At 32.3% G+C, this 18,441-nt stretch overlaps 2 protein-coding genes across 2 annotated transcripts; one reads left to right on the forward strand and one right to left on the reverse strand.

Moving 5' to 3' along the window:
• Window positions 1-4,440: 4,440 nt before the first annotated feature.
• Window positions 4,441-7,326, reverse strand: LOC114076729 (serine--tRNA ligase, cytoplasmic-like). The gene is made up of 5 exons (XM_027916056.1): window positions 6,893-7,326; window positions 6,556-6,655; window positions 4,928-5,041; window positions 4,762-4,832; window positions 4,441-4,680 (listed from the first exon to the last, which is right to left on the reverse strand). Exons 2-5 carry the CDS (start codon window positions 6,599-6,601, stop codon window positions 4,627-4,629), a joined length of 285 nt encoding a protein of 94 aa, XP_027771857.1. The 5' UTR covers window positions 6,602-6,655; window positions 6,893-7,326; the 3' UTR covers window positions 4,441-4,626.
• Window positions 7,327-9,804: 2,478 nt separating this feature from the next.
• Window positions 9,805-18,423, forward strand: LOC107015551 (COP9 signalosome complex subunit 4). Its single transcript, XM_015215862.2, has 14 exons — window positions 9,805-10,063; window positions 11,146-11,297; window positions 12,467-12,570; window positions 12,671-12,731; window positions 14,387-14,479; window positions 14,572-14,672; window positions 15,031-15,139; window positions 15,759-15,803; window positions 15,998-16,066; window positions 16,161-16,252; window positions 16,357-16,399; window positions 17,284-17,343; window positions 17,650-17,709; window positions 18,054-18,423. The coding sequence occupies exons 1-14, from the start codon at window positions 9,934-9,936 to the stop codon at window positions 18,126-18,128; spliced, it is 1,194 nt and encodes a 397-aa protein (XP_015071348.1). The 5' UTR covers window positions 9,805-9,933; the 3' UTR covers window positions 18,129-18,423.
• The last annotated feature ends 18 nt before the right edge of the window (window positions 18,424-18,441 follow it).

Consider the following 18,441-nt stretch of genomic DNA (forward strand, 5'->3'; position numbering starts at 1 on the left):
AATTGTATAATTCGCTGGCCTATTTCGCTGCAATTGTATAATTCACTGGCCTATTTCGCTGCAATTGTATAATTCACTGGCCTATTTCGCTGCAATTGTATATGCACAATTGTATAATTCACGGCCTATTTCGCTGCAATATTAAGTGTATAGCAAGAAGATATATGTTTTTCTCTCGCTTTATACAAAAACAGAAACACAATATATACACTTCTATTGTATAAAGCTAGAGAAAATTGTATTTCACTGCAAATGTATAATTCGCAATTGTATAATTCGTTGACCTTTTTCTCTGCAATATTTGAAGTAAAATGTTTGTAAATTGTATAATTAAGTGTATAACACGAAGATATATATTTTTGCATGTGTATATACAATTTTCTCTCGCTTTATACAAAACAGAAACAAAATTATACACTTCTGTATATAAAGCGAGAGAGGCGAGCGAGAATGGAGAGTGGCAAGCGAGATTTCTGGGAGAGAGACGCTGGCAAATTTTAGCTAACGTTTGCTATGGAGCACAATTAAATCAAACCCTAGCTATTCCATTTATTTTAGGTTATTAGTTTGCTATTATATACAATTTTTCCAAATTTAAAGGCTACATTGGCCCAAAAGTTTTTCCATGAACAGATATTGTACGGTTGGTACAAAGTTCACTCAAAAAGCCCATCATTCCAAGTTTCAAAGGCTGCACAATTAGCCCAAAGGTTTGTGCTAATATTTTTGAACACTACATACGTGTTTTTAGAGAGGATGCTTTTCGATTTATACGTTTATAGAGAGGATCCTTTTTTATTTATAGTATTCCAAAAATGTCCGTTTTGAAGCTGGACCTTCTGCTTAAGCTTCTATAATGTAACAATTTTTACGATATCGATACTAGTAGAACTAATGAAGCACATATCAAATAGAATAGTTGAGATCAGACACAAGCTAGTTATCGTATATATATATATATCTACATGTGTAACTAATAGCTCCAATAAAAGATCTTATCCATATCAATTTCATCATTTGATAGTCATACATACCTAGGCAAAGGTTATTGTCATTGGAACTTTACTTGTATATATGAGTGACAATTTCCACTACTTCAAAAGTTGGAGGCCATTACTGTCTTTTTATGCACATGGGCTGCTCATGTCACATACCCAAAAGTAGTTACTTTCAATGATTTCCAGCACTTGTAAGAATTATTATTATCCACTATTTTGGTGTCCCAATTTTCAATCATCTTGTGTCATCTAATGGGCTAAAGGTGTACTTGAAAACTGAAAGAACAAACGAGGTAACTAAGAATACACAAAATTTAGGTATACACTAAATAAAACGCGATAAGTTTAATAAAGAATATTAATGTCTTTATCGACATTAGTTAGTTATAATTGAATTCAATTTCGTTAATGGCTTTAGATACATATATACAAAGAGTGTTAATTGATACTAGAAATAAATATTTAGTGACAATTAAGTTATTATCGTAAATTAATTGTCACTAAAAATCATTTTGAGTATAGTGCATTCATTGTTTGGAATTTGTAGTGAAGCCTAAACTGAGCGCAAGATTTATTCAGGAATGACACTCTCAATAAATTTTTGCTATACTCAAATTCAAATTCGAGATTTTTTATTAAAAGTAAAACAATTCCGCGCTAGTAAACACGTTTTTTTTCAGGTCTACTTTTCTTTCGAAAAGTCCCAAAAAAACATAAAGAGTGTCAGAGAGTGGAGACTCTGAAATAATGAATACAAAATTACAGCAAGTTGAAATTCATGCAACAAGATATTTTGGTTTAAAGATAATTGGGGTAGAAATTAATTAATGTGTGAATTATAATGAAGAGATTTAAATAGTCCTTTCGTTTTAAATTATTCGTTATGTTTCTCGTTTAATTGTATCTTAAAATATAAAATGATGAGTTTAATAATTAAATTCGATATATTAAATTCGTAAAATTAAAATTCAAAATTCAACTCTACTTTCGTATTTATTTATTATTATGAGCCATGTGATTGGCTGTATGTAATGAATGACTTGTGGGAGACTTGGAGTTACATTCATAGAATACATGCCCTAAATTGAATGACTAGTGAGGAAGGGAAACTTATCATACGTAATTGTATTTGTCAATTTATGAATGTGAACATGCACAATATGGCTAAGTTTTTTCTACATACGTATATTAAGCATGGAGACCAAGTCGAAACCATGTGCTCGATACACGTATATATGTCTAATTATGTGGTATACTGCATTTTGATATGTTTAATTCGGTTCAATTAAAATAAGGGTAAATAAATAATCAAATTGATCCATGTCAAAATCTTGTCAGAAAAAAACATTTTTATTATTAAGGAATTTAAGTTCCTAAAGAAAATATTTTTCTACATTTTGATTAATCCAACTGAGAATAATTGAAAACCTTTGTATCGAACACACCTTTAGTGATTTAAAAAATGGAAGGTACCTAGTATTTTTGGAGGGTAGAGGGTAGAAGCTTTGTTGGGGTGTCACGTCTTTAACATACAAATATTTTTGGTAAAATAATATCAGACTCTTCAATTAATACACATTGGTTTATAATAGTTCTAGGTATATTAATCTTGCAATTAAAGCTACGAGATTTCAGTACATATAGTAACTTGTATAAATGACTAAGAGACCACTGGAAATGAATTTTGTTTTCGTTTAATGAAAAAGGTATATGTGAATTCAGAATTTTATTTAATTGGAATCCCCCGTGCCGTGGGGCTTATTAATTATGTGCAAATTTGAATAATTAATTAGTTGGGATTAGTATGTAGGTTTCGAATGTCAAATGTCTAAATTATGTTTTGAAAGAGCTTGAAATCCAACTTTCGATTTCATCTAACCTCTATCCGAGTCGAAATCAGGTGTTGGTTCCTAAATCATGGTTGGGAGTCGGGTCGAAAGTACGATTCAGGTTCAGGGTTTAAGTCTTGGATTGGGGTTTAAAGTCGGTTTCAACTCAGAGTCAATTCGTATATCAAGGTCTGAGGTCAATATCAAGCTCACGTTCAAATTTCGAATTGAGAGTTTGGATCAATGTTACGAATCGATTTCTAAGTTGAGGGTCCGAATTTGGGTTCTATATATATCGAGTAACTTCTGAAAATCAGGAGTCTACTTTTAAGTTAGGCCCCTTGTTTGGATCAAGAATTAAGTCTTCATAAATCGAGATCGAAAGTCAAATTTTAAAAAACCTGCAAATCTAATTTGAAATCTCCATACTAACAATATTATGCAAAATAATTTCCTCAAATATAATATAGTAAAGTAGGGAATTTAATTTTTGATTGGACATGATATGGACCCATGCCATTCTAACATACAAAAGAAAACGAAGTCTTAGTTCAAAGTTATTTGTGTACATAGAATGTGAACGAGGTACAATAACATCATGATATTTTTAATTTTTGAAACTTCTAAGAATTTTCACATTTTTTTACCCCTAAGTTGAATAATATAACTATTCATTCTGACATATGAATTCAATGCATGATGGAAAATACAATTCTATTTTCTTGTGAGATATTTTAAATACAATTCCATTTAATCAAGTGCAAAATTAATCAACGCTTGATTAAGACGTACACCAGCTCCTTTCAAATAGTAACCTCTTCCTCCAGCCACATTTGCACCTATATAATCAACTAACAAATCTGAGGCTTTGTGAAATTGAATATTCAACTTAATTTGAAAATTTTGGTTTTCCCTTTGTTATATCTGCTATTCCAAGCGTTTTGACGAGATCAACATGACTTTTAAGACCCAGTCCGCTTATCTCCCCAGGTTTGTTAGGAAAACGCGGACAAGCACAAAAATATATATGGTAAAAGTAACGGAAATAAAATGGGAAAATAACGACACCAAGAATTTTACGTGGAAACCCTTCTGAATAAGGGAAAAAATCACGAGCCAAGAGGAGCAACTGATATTCCTATAGTAAGGAACTTTACACTGTGTAGTCACGAATACAATACTCAAAGTGACTACTACACACTCAAAAGGAACAACACTCTTTTGGTTTCCGTCTTACTAAAATATCGCTCACACTCTATTTTTCTTCACAGACTATTTTTTTGTATAGTCTATGGAATACCTCACTTTGCTCTCAAAATGGTTTTTCTCTCTAACTTGGTGTGTTCTACAAATGAGCAAGAATGCTCTATTTATAGAAGGATAAAACCATGCTTATGTCACTAATGACATAGGTAAATATAGCAAAATCAAAAATGGTTGCAAATCTTACCAATTTGCCAACTACCAAATCTTTTCTTTTCAACTCCAATTACTATTCCTTTTTAACAATTGCTTGTACCAATTGAATAGTTAAAGTTGACTAAAACAATGGGATGGATTCAACAGTCCGAACTATAACATTATTTGCCAACAAAAATAATATGAGTCCAAACTATAACATTATTTGGCTACAAAAATAATATGAATATTATGCGACTACAGAACAGCAAAATGGATATATATACACTATACCTCATCATTACTAACTGGGACTGAATCGTGCACGACGTTACCAATGATTTCCAACTTGGAATACAAAGTGGTTCGAGCCTCTTGTACTTGTATCTCTTTTTTTTCAATTAAAAGCTTTTCTCTGCAGCGTCTTCAATTTTTTGACTCGCATCCTCACCACACTTTATTAATGAATATATGATTCAGTTTTCGAGCACGAAAATTAAGATAAAAGGAAAACTAAATAAAAGAGTCTCACTCACATTTTTTAGCTTGCCAACTTCTTTGGTGATCTTTTTGAAATCTTTTCGCAAATTATCAATCTCGAACTGTCCTGAAATATTCAAAAAAAAACTCATGTATTTACAATAATATTCTCACAGATTTCGAAAGAATGGTTAAAATTTGAAAAGAAAGTTAATTACATACGTTGACACCATTGTTTGTCAAGTTGAATAACTTCATCTACAACATCGACATTGGCAAATCGACGGCGTTGAGATTCACGAACAATTTCAGGATGATTTCTGAGAAGATTTATACCTAACATATTAGCAGAAACGAGGATTAAAATTTCTTACAATTTTGATTTCCACAATGACGACAGCTGAGGGTTTAAGTTTAAATTTATTGATATCAAAAATAGAGTATTTCTTTACCTATTATATTAATAATAATGAATGATTTTTAACTTAAAAAGGGAAAAATACTCATATTTTTAACTATTCCTTTACCTATTATATTAATAAATAATGAATGGTTTTTAACTTAAAAAAGGAAAAATACTCATATTTTTAACTTAAAAAAGGAAAAATACTCATATTTTTAACTTAAAAAGGGAAAAATACTCTATTACTAGTGATGACAGATTTGGGTTATTTGATAATTAATTTAATTATATTTGAATTATTTAATAATTAAAATAATTCTATATTTTTTTGCTTTAGTGCAAATAAGAAGCGTGCAATTTTTGGAGTAGTACGTACCGAGGAAACCGCATGTCATCATATTACACGTCTCCTAAAAAAGCAAAAATTTCAACTAATGTACATTTTTTTCAGTTCTCCACAATCTTCCCCCAAATATTTTTTTGAAAAAATTACATAAATTGATACATCTTAATAAAAAATTATTAATTTTAACAATATTTTTTATTTATTATCATTTATAACAATATTATGTTAAATATGTCATATCTATTAAAAGTGAATTATGTATGCAATATATATGAATTATAATTGTTTCTTAAAATATCTTATGCTTGTTTGGTAAAAATTTAGCACATTATATTACAAGTGAATTAAAATGTCGGATAAGAAATTATTATCATTAAAATTTGTATTATATGTGAATAAAAAATTATTCTTTATAATATGAATTAAACTTATATTATAAATGAATTAAAAGTGATTAAGTGGAAAAAAATATTATTGTGATACTCATTACGATGTGGTTCTAGTATTGACTCATACCATATGTAGTGCTTGCTTGGGCACATGTCCAAAACTAGTGGGTATGATATATGGAAAGAAATACATCAGCAGGTTTCTAAAATTGAAGAGATGCAGTAGTAAACTATGATGCTTTCACTTTACATGAATTTCCAACCAAAACTCGGGGATAATGGGGCAGACTTCCCTACTAGGTCACTTGGCACAGGGCTCAAACTTGTTAACTAAGACACAAATTAAGCTAATCCATGTGGACATGATGCTTTCACTATACCAAATCAAAAGATAGCAAAATTCAACTACTTCAAATCACTGAACTTAGCACAGATAATGAGACTTCCAGATTATCTCATCCAAAACTGAGTTAATACCCAATTTATTCAGCGAGTTCTCGCAGAGGGCAGTGTTTGTATTCCATCCATCTCGAGCCACAATACTAACAAAATAAACTTCTCGGTTCTTTTACTAATCACCACATTCTTTTATTTATAAGGTAGGTAAAAACTAATGACAACATTCATTTTTTGATGTAATAGTTCCTTGGTCATTCTCATACTTGTACATTGGAAATATAACAAAGGATTCCTCAAGAAACTAAATCAATACCTTGTGCAATATATCTGAGTATGAGGACGTAGGAATGCAGGAACATTCAGAAAAGCCTCAAAGTTATTTGTAGCAAGAGGTGCTGGTGCATCACTTGGTCCTGTAAAATAAGAACAGTAACCATGTGAAGAAAGTTATCAACACGAATAACAATTACCAAAGAATATTCAGACAGATCTAGGCCAAACAGAGCCAAATAAATATCTATGTTTGTCAATCACAAAGATCAAAAATCATGTGCTTTCTCAAAAAAAAAAAAAGATCAAAAATCATGTGAGATTGTCTCAGATGAAGCTTCATTTGATGCTTCTGTCAATGACATCACTCAATTTATTACCTTCGATTTCAGATAAAGCAGTCAAAATTGCCAGAAATTTGATGTCAATTACTTCAAGGCATGGTAACCCTCTCAGCTTCAAAGTCATCAAGGGCAATTTATCAATTAAGTGTTCCAAATGTAAATGTAGAGGATAAATGCACCTGATGGAATTGCTGCATAACTGGGATATATCTAATATTTTCACCTTAAAATGTGTCTCCACAAATAGCATACACCAGTTACATTAGCACAACAGCTGCATATGTTCCAAGAAAGCATTGACATCCAGAATAATATCAGATACCTCTGTGAACGTCCTATTACCCCACAAAATTTATAAATAGATTATTTTTATCCATATCAGCATCTATGAAGGTGTGCGTGATGTTCACCCACTTTGACCCATTTTAATTAAATTTAAATATTATTAAGAGTAATCTTGTTGAAGAAATCATAATACTAGATCTAATCACATTTCAAAGCAAGTTTCATTAAAAACTCAAAGGAATAACAGCACAAATTCTGATCGTGCCTTATAAGCGAGAGATATTGACGGCTCTGCCATTCGACACAAAACCAACAACGATAGATGGAAGAAGAACTTTTCCGGTTACCCGAGCTAAGAAAATGGAAGCTAAACAACGATAGTTAGTGCGGTAGATATTGAGTGTTTGGATTGTTAATTAAAAATTGATTTTTTTTGCTAATCTTGTGTATCACAACAAATGAAGGTTAAATAAAGATCAAGGCTATGAAATGGTGGTTGTCAAAAGTGGATGATGACCTCTTTTTTATATGTCGATAAATTTGATATACGTCTTTTAATTATATGATATTTATAGAATATAAAATTTAAAGTATGTACTCATTTTGTATGGATTTAAATTTAATTTAAACTACGTTAAGCTAAGCTAAATGCAGATGAATGCGTACCGTAAATGCAATTTGAGTTTTTCAGATGATATATATATTAGTAATTTTTTTGAAGGTTTGAAGCTTGTGTCTTACTGAATAATTTTTATTTTCTTAATTAAAGATATCTCCAAATGCAATTCTAGTCTAGACTATACAAATATCATCACGGAATTGGACTATTTGATTCTTCCAAATCTAATCAAAACAAGAATCATCATGAATATTACTATTCCACTCGTTCACTTTTATTTGTCATATTTTGACAAATTATTAATAAAATAATATGAAAAATGTATCTTATCAAATTGTTCCGATTGAATGATATTTAGTAGTATTAAATCTTGAAAATAAATTGAAGAAAGAGTGTTTAATGCTAATACTAAATATGAAAAAATATAATTGTCTTTTCTTGATATGTCAAAGTGACAAGTAAAAATAGAAATTTATTTTAGAAAAATTGACAAGTAAAAGTAAACAAAATGAGTATATAATAATGCTAAATATATTGCACCATCAATATTCTTACTAAATGGGTGAATAATTCATAATTGTTTAATCTTTAATGAGTTGTTCCTCCCGTATCACATCTTTAATGAAGTCTTTTTTTTTTTCTTAAAATTTTTCAATAATTCAAACGATGTCACGAGGATTATTTATTGAATGGACTAGGTAAATAATTATTCTTGATAATTTGACTTATTACATGATTTTTAAATGTATTATTCGGTTAAATCGGCTAATAGATAGTTCGATATTAAATTAGTGATTATCAGATGACACATAAATTTAATCATTTTTTGCTCAATTCTTTCATACTCACTACCAGTATATTAATCTCCTAAAAAATATATATATATATTTTTATATCTACATAAATTAGTATTCTATTATTATGAATCACAATAAAAAAAAATATATATGGAGGACTAATCTTATCAAAATGCATGCACATGAATATTTATTTAGTAAATATTCACTTATATACTGACTTACTATTTCAACACTAAACGAATCTTTAAAATTAATAATATGTATTTATATATCTACAGTATGAATATAAGTATGATATTTTTTAATAGATTATTAATTTACTACTAAGGAAATTGAGTATGAATTGATAAATCATTAATTTGATAATTCAAGAACAGTAAGTTAATGCTGTGAAATTGTGTTTGACTTGTTAGATTGTAATTTGATTTTCAATAACTTTTAGGTAAATGTATAAAATAATAAATTAATAATATAAAATAAATATAATAGCTATTGTTTGATTTATTTGTGTTTCATAGCAAACTGTTTGTCAGTCTCATTCTCCCTCATATTTTCGCTCGCCACTCTCTCTCTCTCTCCCTATCACTCACCTCTCTCGCTTTATACAATAGAATTGTATAAATTGTGTTTCTAATCATATAAATCGAGAGAAAATTGTATGTACACATATAAATACGTATATTTTTGTCCTACACATTTATAATTATACAATAAAAGTACTCTTTCGCCCAAGTCTCTTTTGTCTCTCTCTTTCTCGTTTTAACAAATTCAAATTGTATATAATTTCTCTCTTTCTCGTTTTATACAATTTGATTTAATTGTATACTCCCTGCCTAAATCTCTTTTGTCATTCTCTCTTTCTCATTTTATACAAATTCAAATTGCATATAATCGTCTTATACACTTATAATTATACAATTTGTTTTATACAATTTTCTGCCCAAGTCTCTTTCTCTTTCTCGTTTTATACATTTTGTTTTATACAATTCGCTTCAATTGTATATGTATAACAAATTATACATATATATATTTGCTATGATATATATTTGTTATGGAGCGCAATTATATAAACTTTGTTATAACATACAAATATAAAATTTATATATGCTATATGTAAAAATTGCCCCTACATAAATTTGAACCGGAATAATAATTTTATCACTTTTTCTTTTTAAAAAAATTAAATTAGTTCGAAGTTGTGTCCGAGCCCATATACCACAGCGGGCAACAGATTATAAATCGACTTTCAAATCCCTATTTATAGGCCAAAATTTTGGTTCATAAGCTCCATTAACGCTTCGAAAAAGAACACGACGAGACACTCCAAATTGCGTTTTCGAGAAGATTAGTTCAGAGGTAAACCCTAAATCGCAATGGAGAGTGCGTTCGCTAGTGCCTCTGCGATCAGCGACCAACGCCAGAAAATCGAACAGTACAAGCACATTCTGTCCACCGTTCTCGCATCAAGCGATATCCAACAAGCCAAGCAATTCATCGACCACAGTAAGTTTTTCTCGTTGTTTCATCATAATTTCGCTGTTAATTGTTTGTTCATGTTCTATAATTCTCAGCTGAAATAGATGTTCGAAGATTCATATAGTCAGATTGTAACCGGTTTGAGATTGAGAGGTTGTTTGATTGAGATTGTGTACAATTATGTCGCGCCAGTTATAATCTCATCACAGTTTTGCTGTTAATTTTATGTTCATGTCTTATATTTCTCAGTTGAAATAGATGTTAGAAGATTTATATAGTCATATTCTATCTGGTTTGGGATTGAGCCATTGGTTGGTTGAGAATGTGTTCGGTTATGCAGGGCAGTTACTGCCTCATTATAATTTTGCTGTTAATTTATCTTCATGTTGTATATTTCTCAGCTGGAATAGATATAGAAGATATATATAGTTAGATTCTAACTGGTTTGAGATTGAGCCGTTATTTTGATTTAAGTTTTTTACGACTATGCAGTTCAGTTACTATCTCATCATAATTTTGCTATTTATTTTGCATTCATGTTTTATGTCTCTCAGCTGAAATAGATATAGAAGATTTATATATAGTCATATTCTTACTAGTTTGGGATTGAGTTGCTGTTTGATTGAGATTGTGTGTGATTTATGCATTGCAGCAACTATTTCATCACAATTTTCTGTTAATGTTATGTTCATGTTGTAGATTTCTCGGTTGAAATACATATAGATGATTTATATAGTCAGATACTAACTGGTTTGAGATTGAGCTGCTGTTTGATTGAGACTGTACGATTATGCAGTGTAGTTACTATCTAATCATAATTTTGCTACTTGTTTTATTTTTCATGTTGTATACGTCTAGCTGAAATAATATGTATAGACAATTTATGCAGTCATATTCCAGTTGGTTTGGGATTGAGCCACTGTTTGATTGAGATTGTGTATGACTATGCAGTGCAATTACCATCCAGCTGTCTAATCTTAATTTTTCCTGTAATTTTTATATTCACGTTGTATATTCTCAGCTGAAATCTAAATAGAATATTTATAGTCAGATTTTAACTAATTTGGGGTTGAGCCGATGTTGTTTGATTGAGTGTGTACATTATGCAGTGCTATCGGATGACGTGCCCTTGGTGGTATCTAGACAGCTATTGCAGACATTTGCCCAGGAATTCGATAGATTGGAACCTGATGTTCAAAAGGAAGTAGCACACTATACTCTCAACCAGATACAGCCTCGTGTGGTGTCCTTTGAAGAACAAGTATGCTTTGATGTTTCTATTTTGTTTCTTGTCAGATTCTTGACAACTCCTTTGCAGCCCATAGTGAACGATACTTGGACTTACATTAATGCCTTATATATCTCTAAAATTTGGTGCTTCAGAATGTCACTAGCATCAGTTTGTCTTTTATTTTGCTTTGTCTGTTGCATCAGGTGGTGCATATGTATTTGTAAGGGTGTAGCATTTGGATGTTTGTAATTTCATTTCTTAGAACTTCATAAGAGAACAGCAAGAATGCTCTATCAAGAAAAAATACAGAGAGGAACATAGTATGTAGAAAGAGAACTATTGAATCAGCATGACAACATCTCTGCTACCTAAAGAGAAGGCCTGTTTTAATGATTGAAATCACGTTCTTTTATTAATGATGGGATGGGAAGTACTTATCAGAAAAAAGGATGGCAGATTTCTAAATAATTGTCTTTCAGAAAATAATCTCATTCTAATTGACCATTAAAGTTAGCATCTTTATTTTTATTAAAACCAGTTAAAATAATAGGCTAGAAAAGAATTTGAGTGTAGTACCAGGAACTCAATACACGGGCCACAACCCACATTGGGACCATGGGGTTGTTTATTATGAAGTGTGTTTTTTGAGTTGGTGTTGGATGGAACTATTGCATTGACACCTTTGATTCCTTTTCGATGGAAGTGATTTTAAGAACTGAATTTTGTGAGAGTGGGCTAGCGCCATAGTCACAGAATTATTTGTTTATCTTGCGATTAAAAAGTTTTTCCGGAAATCATAGTTATCTTAAAATTTGATGTGTCTCGAGTATTTTAGTTTTGAGAAAATGGTACAAATGAAGGTCAAAATTGGAACTCAGCATATTGTCTGTTGTGGTCATCTTCTAGCTTACTCTGCTAGAACTACTATAACTTCCACGGCTGCTACTAAGCTAATAAGATCGAGGGGCCGTAATCAAGGAGCTAATAGTATATAGCACTCAGATGAGGCTTAGTGAAAAACTAAACTGATTCAAGTTAGCCCAACCAAAGGACTAATCCAGCTACAAATGAAAGAGTAAAGCGCATTATCTTCATTCCACTTCCAATTAAATGTGTCATCAAGAGATCTCCACATACAGGTTCTTTTGATCTTTTATGTTTTTCCTGCTCATTTCTAAAACAAAATCCCATCTTTTCAGGTGTTGATCATTCGGGAAAAACTTGCAGAATTATATGAGTCTGAGCAACAATGGTCAAAAGCAGCTCAGATGCTTAGTGGCATCGATTTAGACTCTGCAATGAGGTCTGTGTTATACTTCTACTTATCTTTGCTTGCCTGCTGCTGTGTCCCTTAACTTTTCTTTGGAAGCTGAAATTTCTATCTTCGCACTGCTTCTCTGCAGATTCGTTGATGATACATTCAGAATTTCAAAATGTGTCCAAATTGCTCGTCTCTATCTGGAGGTTGGATTTTTCTTTTCTTTTCTTTCTATACTTCTAATGCCAAGTAAACATCTCCAAGTTAACGATCCTTGTTTGGTTTGGTAGTGCACCTTTCAACTTTCCTGACAATTGATCTGCTCTAAAGAGGAAGAGGCGAAATCAATTCATCAATATATGTGCTGGAGTGACCTATCAATTTTTTTAGTTTGGTTAACTAATAGTTAATATTTATAAGAAAACAATTAATAACTTGCTAGTTTGAGCTATAGGGCTTTGTTGTAGTGCAAGCGTATTGATTACGGGAATATTATACAGAAGGCTTTCTTAAAAATTCTCATAGAATCTAGAATGAACTTTTGATTCTGTACATGCCATATCATGAATTAGTAGCTGTTTCCAATTAAAAAAAATGCATTGCGTTGAACTTTCCATTTTTGTAATAGTTATAGAATCTCCATGAGTAAACTATAGTCCACACAACCATATCTCACAATTGAAAAAGATAGTTACACATGAGACAACACATTAGATAAAGGAAAAATCTTTCTTTCCTTCTTTTTTATTTCTATATTATATAGGTATGTACAACTTTATCATCAATTTCCTTTACCGATCAAAAGTAGTTTCTAGTATGTTTGCCCAAACTGCTTCAAACACCTAAGGAATCACCAAAAGTTTTGTCTACAAAAAAGAGTTTTTTCTTAGCTGCACCCAAGGGTATAGCCTAGTGGTCAATGAAGAGGGTTGAGAACTGTGAGGCCTTAGGTTCAATTCCCAGCGGAGACAAAAAAGCGAGGTGATTCTTTTCCATTTTGTCCAAGCCTTGGTGGATAGAGTTATCAGTACCTATGTTGGTGGGATGTAGCAGGTACCCCGTGAAATTAGTCGAGGTGCGTACAAGTTGACATGGAAACCACGATTTAAAAAGGAGTTTTCCCTAGCTCCTTCCTTCGCGAGGAGGTCCACAACCCTGTTTAGCTCTCGATAACTTGAATTTTCTGCATAAGAGCTAGCAATTCAGTTAAGACTATTTGTGGTGATAGGATATCTCTCCAATCACCATTTATTTTTCGAAGCACACCACCCTGCCGATTCCCCCTGGCTTGGGTTTCCTAATGAGGATCCGTCAATGTTAAGTTTGTTGGAAGTAGAAACCTTTTCCGGGAGGTTCTCAATTAATACTGATGGCGTTCTTGGAAAAAAAAAAAGAGACAGTAATTGGTGTTCCCCGGTTAGAAATTTGGTCTAGTTCTGAATCGTTAAATACTTTCAGGAACGTTAGTAGGAAACAAATGAGTGTGCACTGATTTTTGTTAAGAAAAAGGTAACAAATGAATATGTAGCATGTGAGCTCCTTTCTATATGGCATTTATTCTGCACGTTGTACCGATGTTGTCTTTCTTCTTGATGAGTAAACCTTTAACGGTGCTAATGTGACTTGTTAACTAGTGTGCTATGTACATTCTAAGTATCTTGGTTTCCTTTCAATTGTATTGTTCTGGTTACTATCAAAAGGAAAATTAGAGTTGTAGATTTGGTTCCTGTACTGCTACTATGCACCCTGCTATTGTCTGCTGTTTATATGCATTGATCTGAAAAAGTTCAGTCTACTTCCATTATTTTGGTTCTCTTTGGCATTCTAAGTTTCTAACAGTGTCCAATTCCTTCTTTGGCAGGATGATGATGCAGTTAATGCAGAAGCGTTTATAAATAAAGCTTCCTTTAAAGTTAACAACATTAAGAATGAAGTATTGAATTTGCAGTACAAGGTTGTTATCATATGATCTAGGGCATTTTTTATTTTTGAGCATGTCACCGTCACTGGCTAATATGTCAACTATTTCATGAATGATTATTTCAGGTTTGCTATGCTAGGATTTTGGATTTGAAGAGAAAATTCTTGGAAGCTGCCTTGCGTTACTATGACATTTCTCAGATTGAGAAGCGACAAATTGGTGACGAGTAAGTTTTCCAGAAAATACATTATGTTAAAATAATGCTTCTCTCAACGATTTTTGAGTATTTAAAATTGTCTGGCTAGTGAGTGCATATTATATATTTGCAAGCTCTTAGGAAAAGGTAGCAGACACTTTAACTCTTGTTCTTTGTGTATATGGGCAATATAATCTGCAATCCAAGCGGAACTGATAAGGTCTACGGCTTAGGAAAACTAAGAATATGCTTATGTTCCAAGACCAAAGGTTTAGCTTTTGTCTTGAATAATGTTATACACATCCTGATGTCTGTGATCTTTGTTGGTACTATGCCTCCTTTATTTAATTGAGCACAGCATGAAGCTTTATGATTCTTTACGCTACAGAGAAATCGATGAAGCTGCCTTAGAGCAAGCTCTGGCAGCTGCTGTGACGTGCACAATTTTGGCTGCAGCAGGTCCTCAACGATCTCGTGTACTTGCCACACTGTACAAAGTAAGGATGCAATGACTTAGAGCTTTAAATGTTTTGATTGTTATTGTCAAAGAGTGCAACTAATGGGCAGGTTGTTGTGGAAGTTATCTTCTGTGGAGTTGTTGAATGAATGATTTAATGATATTTTTATTTATTTGAGTATTGGGATTAATATTATCATGAATGTATCTTGAATTATTGAAGTTAGTAATGTCATTTGTAATTATGATGTTATAAGCTATAATCCTTTCCATCCTTATGAGGTAGGGTAACCGAGTAAGGTCTGTGTAGACCCCCAGTTGTAAGATATATTCCTTTCTGGAAATCGTGGGGGTCTACGCAGACCTTACTCGGTTACCCTAGCAGCCCACGATTTCCAGAAGGCAATGCGTAATCTTACAACTAACCACAGATAGGTGATTTTATATTTGGTGGACATGTCATTCTGTTGTCTAATACCTGCTAAAATTTTGCTGTTACCATAACCTTTGAAAATTTGAGGTTAATTAGTTTTCTTGGGCAACTTCCAGTTGAGATCTGCCACTATGTAGTCATAACTGCCTACACTGATCCCCTCCTATCTGCTATTTGTTCAGTTTTGCTATAACAATTTTTCTTTTTTACTTATTTTGGATAACAGGATGAGCGTTGCTCCAAATTGAAAATCTACCCAATCTTGCAGAAGGTACTTCACTTGCTGCTTCATACAATTTGCATAGCTCTGTCTCCACTCTCTTTACTTGTACCGAGTTGCCTGTATGCTATAACCTCTTTGCATTTGAGTGTGGATTTTTTATGTGCATATAGTGTTGTGTCAGATTTTTTACGTAGATATTATTCTTTAAAAAAATTAAGTTTTGTTTAATTTGAAATATTCAGGTCTATCTAGAAAGAATCTTGAGAAAACCTGAAATTGATGCTTTTGCAGAAGAGTTGAAACCACATCAGGTTCCCCTTTTTTTGGGTATTGCTTTTTTTTCAAAATGTCAAAATACATTATCTGATATTCGCAGTGTATCTTATTTTTTTGTGTTTCCTACAGCAAGCACTTTTACCTGATAACTTCACAGTTCTGGATCGTGCTATGATTGAGCACAATCTCTTGAGTGCTAGCAAACTTTATACAAATATAAGGTAGAAAGGAAGCTTATCTTTCCCTTGTTTTTTGTGATTTAGATTTTTCATAGCTCATGCTTTTCTATTATCTCAAGCTAAATCCCCTCATTAATCTGTGACAGTTTTGATGAGTTGGGCACTTTGTTGGGCATTCCTCCTCAAAAGGTACCTAATGATGTTGCTAAGCTTATTTTCTTAATTTTTGCTGTTCTTGGGCTAATTATTTGGGTTTTGTTGTCAACCCACTAGCCCGAGTTGATGCATAGCAGTTGCGACTATTGTAGGAAATATACGAAAATAGGAGGTTTTAGCCTTTTAGGGCGGTTGGTGGCTCGGTTAATCTATTTGCAGTAATTCTTAGTGGTCCTTTCTGGACCATTTATTGAGCGACATTTAATCTTCAAAGCAATTATCAAATGAAGAAACAGATAAATTGTTCTCTCATGCTATGCTGCAAAAAGCATATCTCCATCATCCTACTTATGCATTGTTTCTGGGTAAATCCACAAGTCAAGTTTAAACTGTAAACGCTATCAGGATGATAGAGAAGGTGATATTATTTTAATGCATTTTTGAAGTTGATTCTTAGCCTATGCTGCTCAGCCTTTGAGGTCTTCTAGTAGAAGTCTGTTTTTGAGAAAAAGACGCTGCTTCACAGTATTTGGACATGCCTCTCCCATTCTCGCTTATTGATTTCCATTTTTAGTGTACTAAGATCAGTTTGCTGTTGTCTTGCCTGACAAGTAATTTAAACACCACACAACCAACACAATCTTACATGTCAAATACTGTTTTCTTCACAGTATTTGGACATGCCTCTCCCATTCTTGCATATTGATTTCCATTTTTATGTACAAATGCCTCTCCCATTCTTGCATATTGATTTCCATTTTTATGTACTAAGATCAGTTTACTATTGCTTCATGTCAAAGTGTTGCCATCACTCTTATTGCTTTCCATGGCTGTTTTGGGTACCAAAATCAATTAACAACTGTGCGGCTTCATTTTCATCTGTAACTTATTCTGTTATAACAATTTTTGTCATGAAGGCTGAGAAAATTGCTTCAAGAATGATTTTCGAAGATAGAATGCGGGGATCCATTGATCAGGTAAATTTCTCAATTAATAATGCCATCTACACATTTCTATCTTTGTCCTTGAAAAGAAGAGGAGATGATACCCGTAATGCTGATAGTAATATGCCTGGATTGTAGTTTGATGTGGAAGATTTATCACATATGATAAATTTGTTTTTAAGCCATTGTATAGTAATTATCAGTGACTATCACACGAGATGTATTTAACGAGCAATATATGCAAATGTAATATCAAACTGGATAAATATGGTTGGAGACAAAAAAATGAGTTGAATTGTAGTTTTAGCATCTATTAATTTAAGTTGATTTTATTGTCAGGTTGAGGGCGTCATACATTTTGAGGATGACACTGAAGAGCTGCAACAATGGGATCAACAGGTGATTTAGTTTCTAACATGCTTGGAATCTACTTTATGTTTCTTTTCTCATGGAAATCTACCTTTTCCGTTTGAAATCTAAAAAGGAGAAAGGAAAAGGGTGTGGTTCATTGATGTCTATTAGTATGTCTCTAGATCTAAACATATTCATCAGAACACTCTTTAATTTGTTGATAACTTGATCAAGTTTTAATGTGTTATATAACATTTTCTGCTCTCTATCAAACACCGAAAAAACATTTTTCATGAAAATGGACTTTCGTTATACCAAGCTCCGTCTTTCTTGTTTTCAAGGTTTTATTATTGAAATGATACTAGTGTTGACAACATTGCTAATCTTTGCAGATCATGGGCCTTTGTCAAGCTCTCAATGATGTTCTTGATAGCATGGCAAAGAAGGGGCTCCCTATTCCTGTCTAGTTCATTTTGTGGTCATTTTTGAAGAATCTGGTACGATGCTGATGCACTCCTTCCTCATGCCATTTACTGGACTGGCGCCACTCTATGCTTCCACCAGTTTTAAAACTTCGCTCGGAACTCGTCTCTTTAAGTTAGATTTATATTGTACATGACACACCTCTCCTCCAAGTTCAATGGTTTATTATGGATATAAATGTTAATTTTGTTACATTTCTCTTTTCATAGGGTGCTTGTAGGCATTGTATTCTATTCAAATCATAACTGATTAATTTGTGCCATTTCCTGATTTTACCTTCACCGACTGATTATAAAA

This window comes from Solanum pennellii, chromosome 4, assembly GCF_001406875.1.
Source record: "Solanum pennellii chromosome 4, SPENNV200".
Taxonomy (NCBI): domain Eukaryota; kingdom Viridiplantae; phylum Streptophyta; class Magnoliopsida; order Solanales; family Solanaceae; genus Solanum; species Solanum pennellii.

Bases quoted from the DNA above. Each gene is read 5' to 3' on its own strand.
- LOC107015551 (XM_015215862.2), top strand. From the start codon at position 9,934: ATGGAGAGTGCGTTCGCTAGTGCCTCTGCGATCAGCGACCAACGCCAG. The intron at 11,298-12,466 runs GTATGCTTTGAT...CCATCTTTTCAG, and splicing joins TGGTGTCCTTTGAAGAACAA to GTGTTGATCATTCGGGAAAA. The intron at 12,732-14,386 runs GTTGGATTTTTC...CTTCTTTGGCAG, and splicing joins TTGCTCGTCTCTATCTGGAG to GATGATGATGCAGTTAATGC.
- LOC114076729 (XM_027916056.1), bottom strand. From the start codon at position 6,601: ATGTTCCTGCATTCCTACGTCCTCATACTCAGATATATTGCACAAG. The intron at 4,833-4,927 runs GTATGTAATTAA...TGAATATTTCAG, and splicing joins TGACAAACAATGGTGTCAAC to GACAGTTCGAGATTGATAAT. The intron at 4,681-4,761 runs GTGAGTGAGACT...TCATTAATAAAG, and splicing joins AAGTTGGCAAGCTAAAAAAT to TGTGGTGAGGATGCGAGTCA.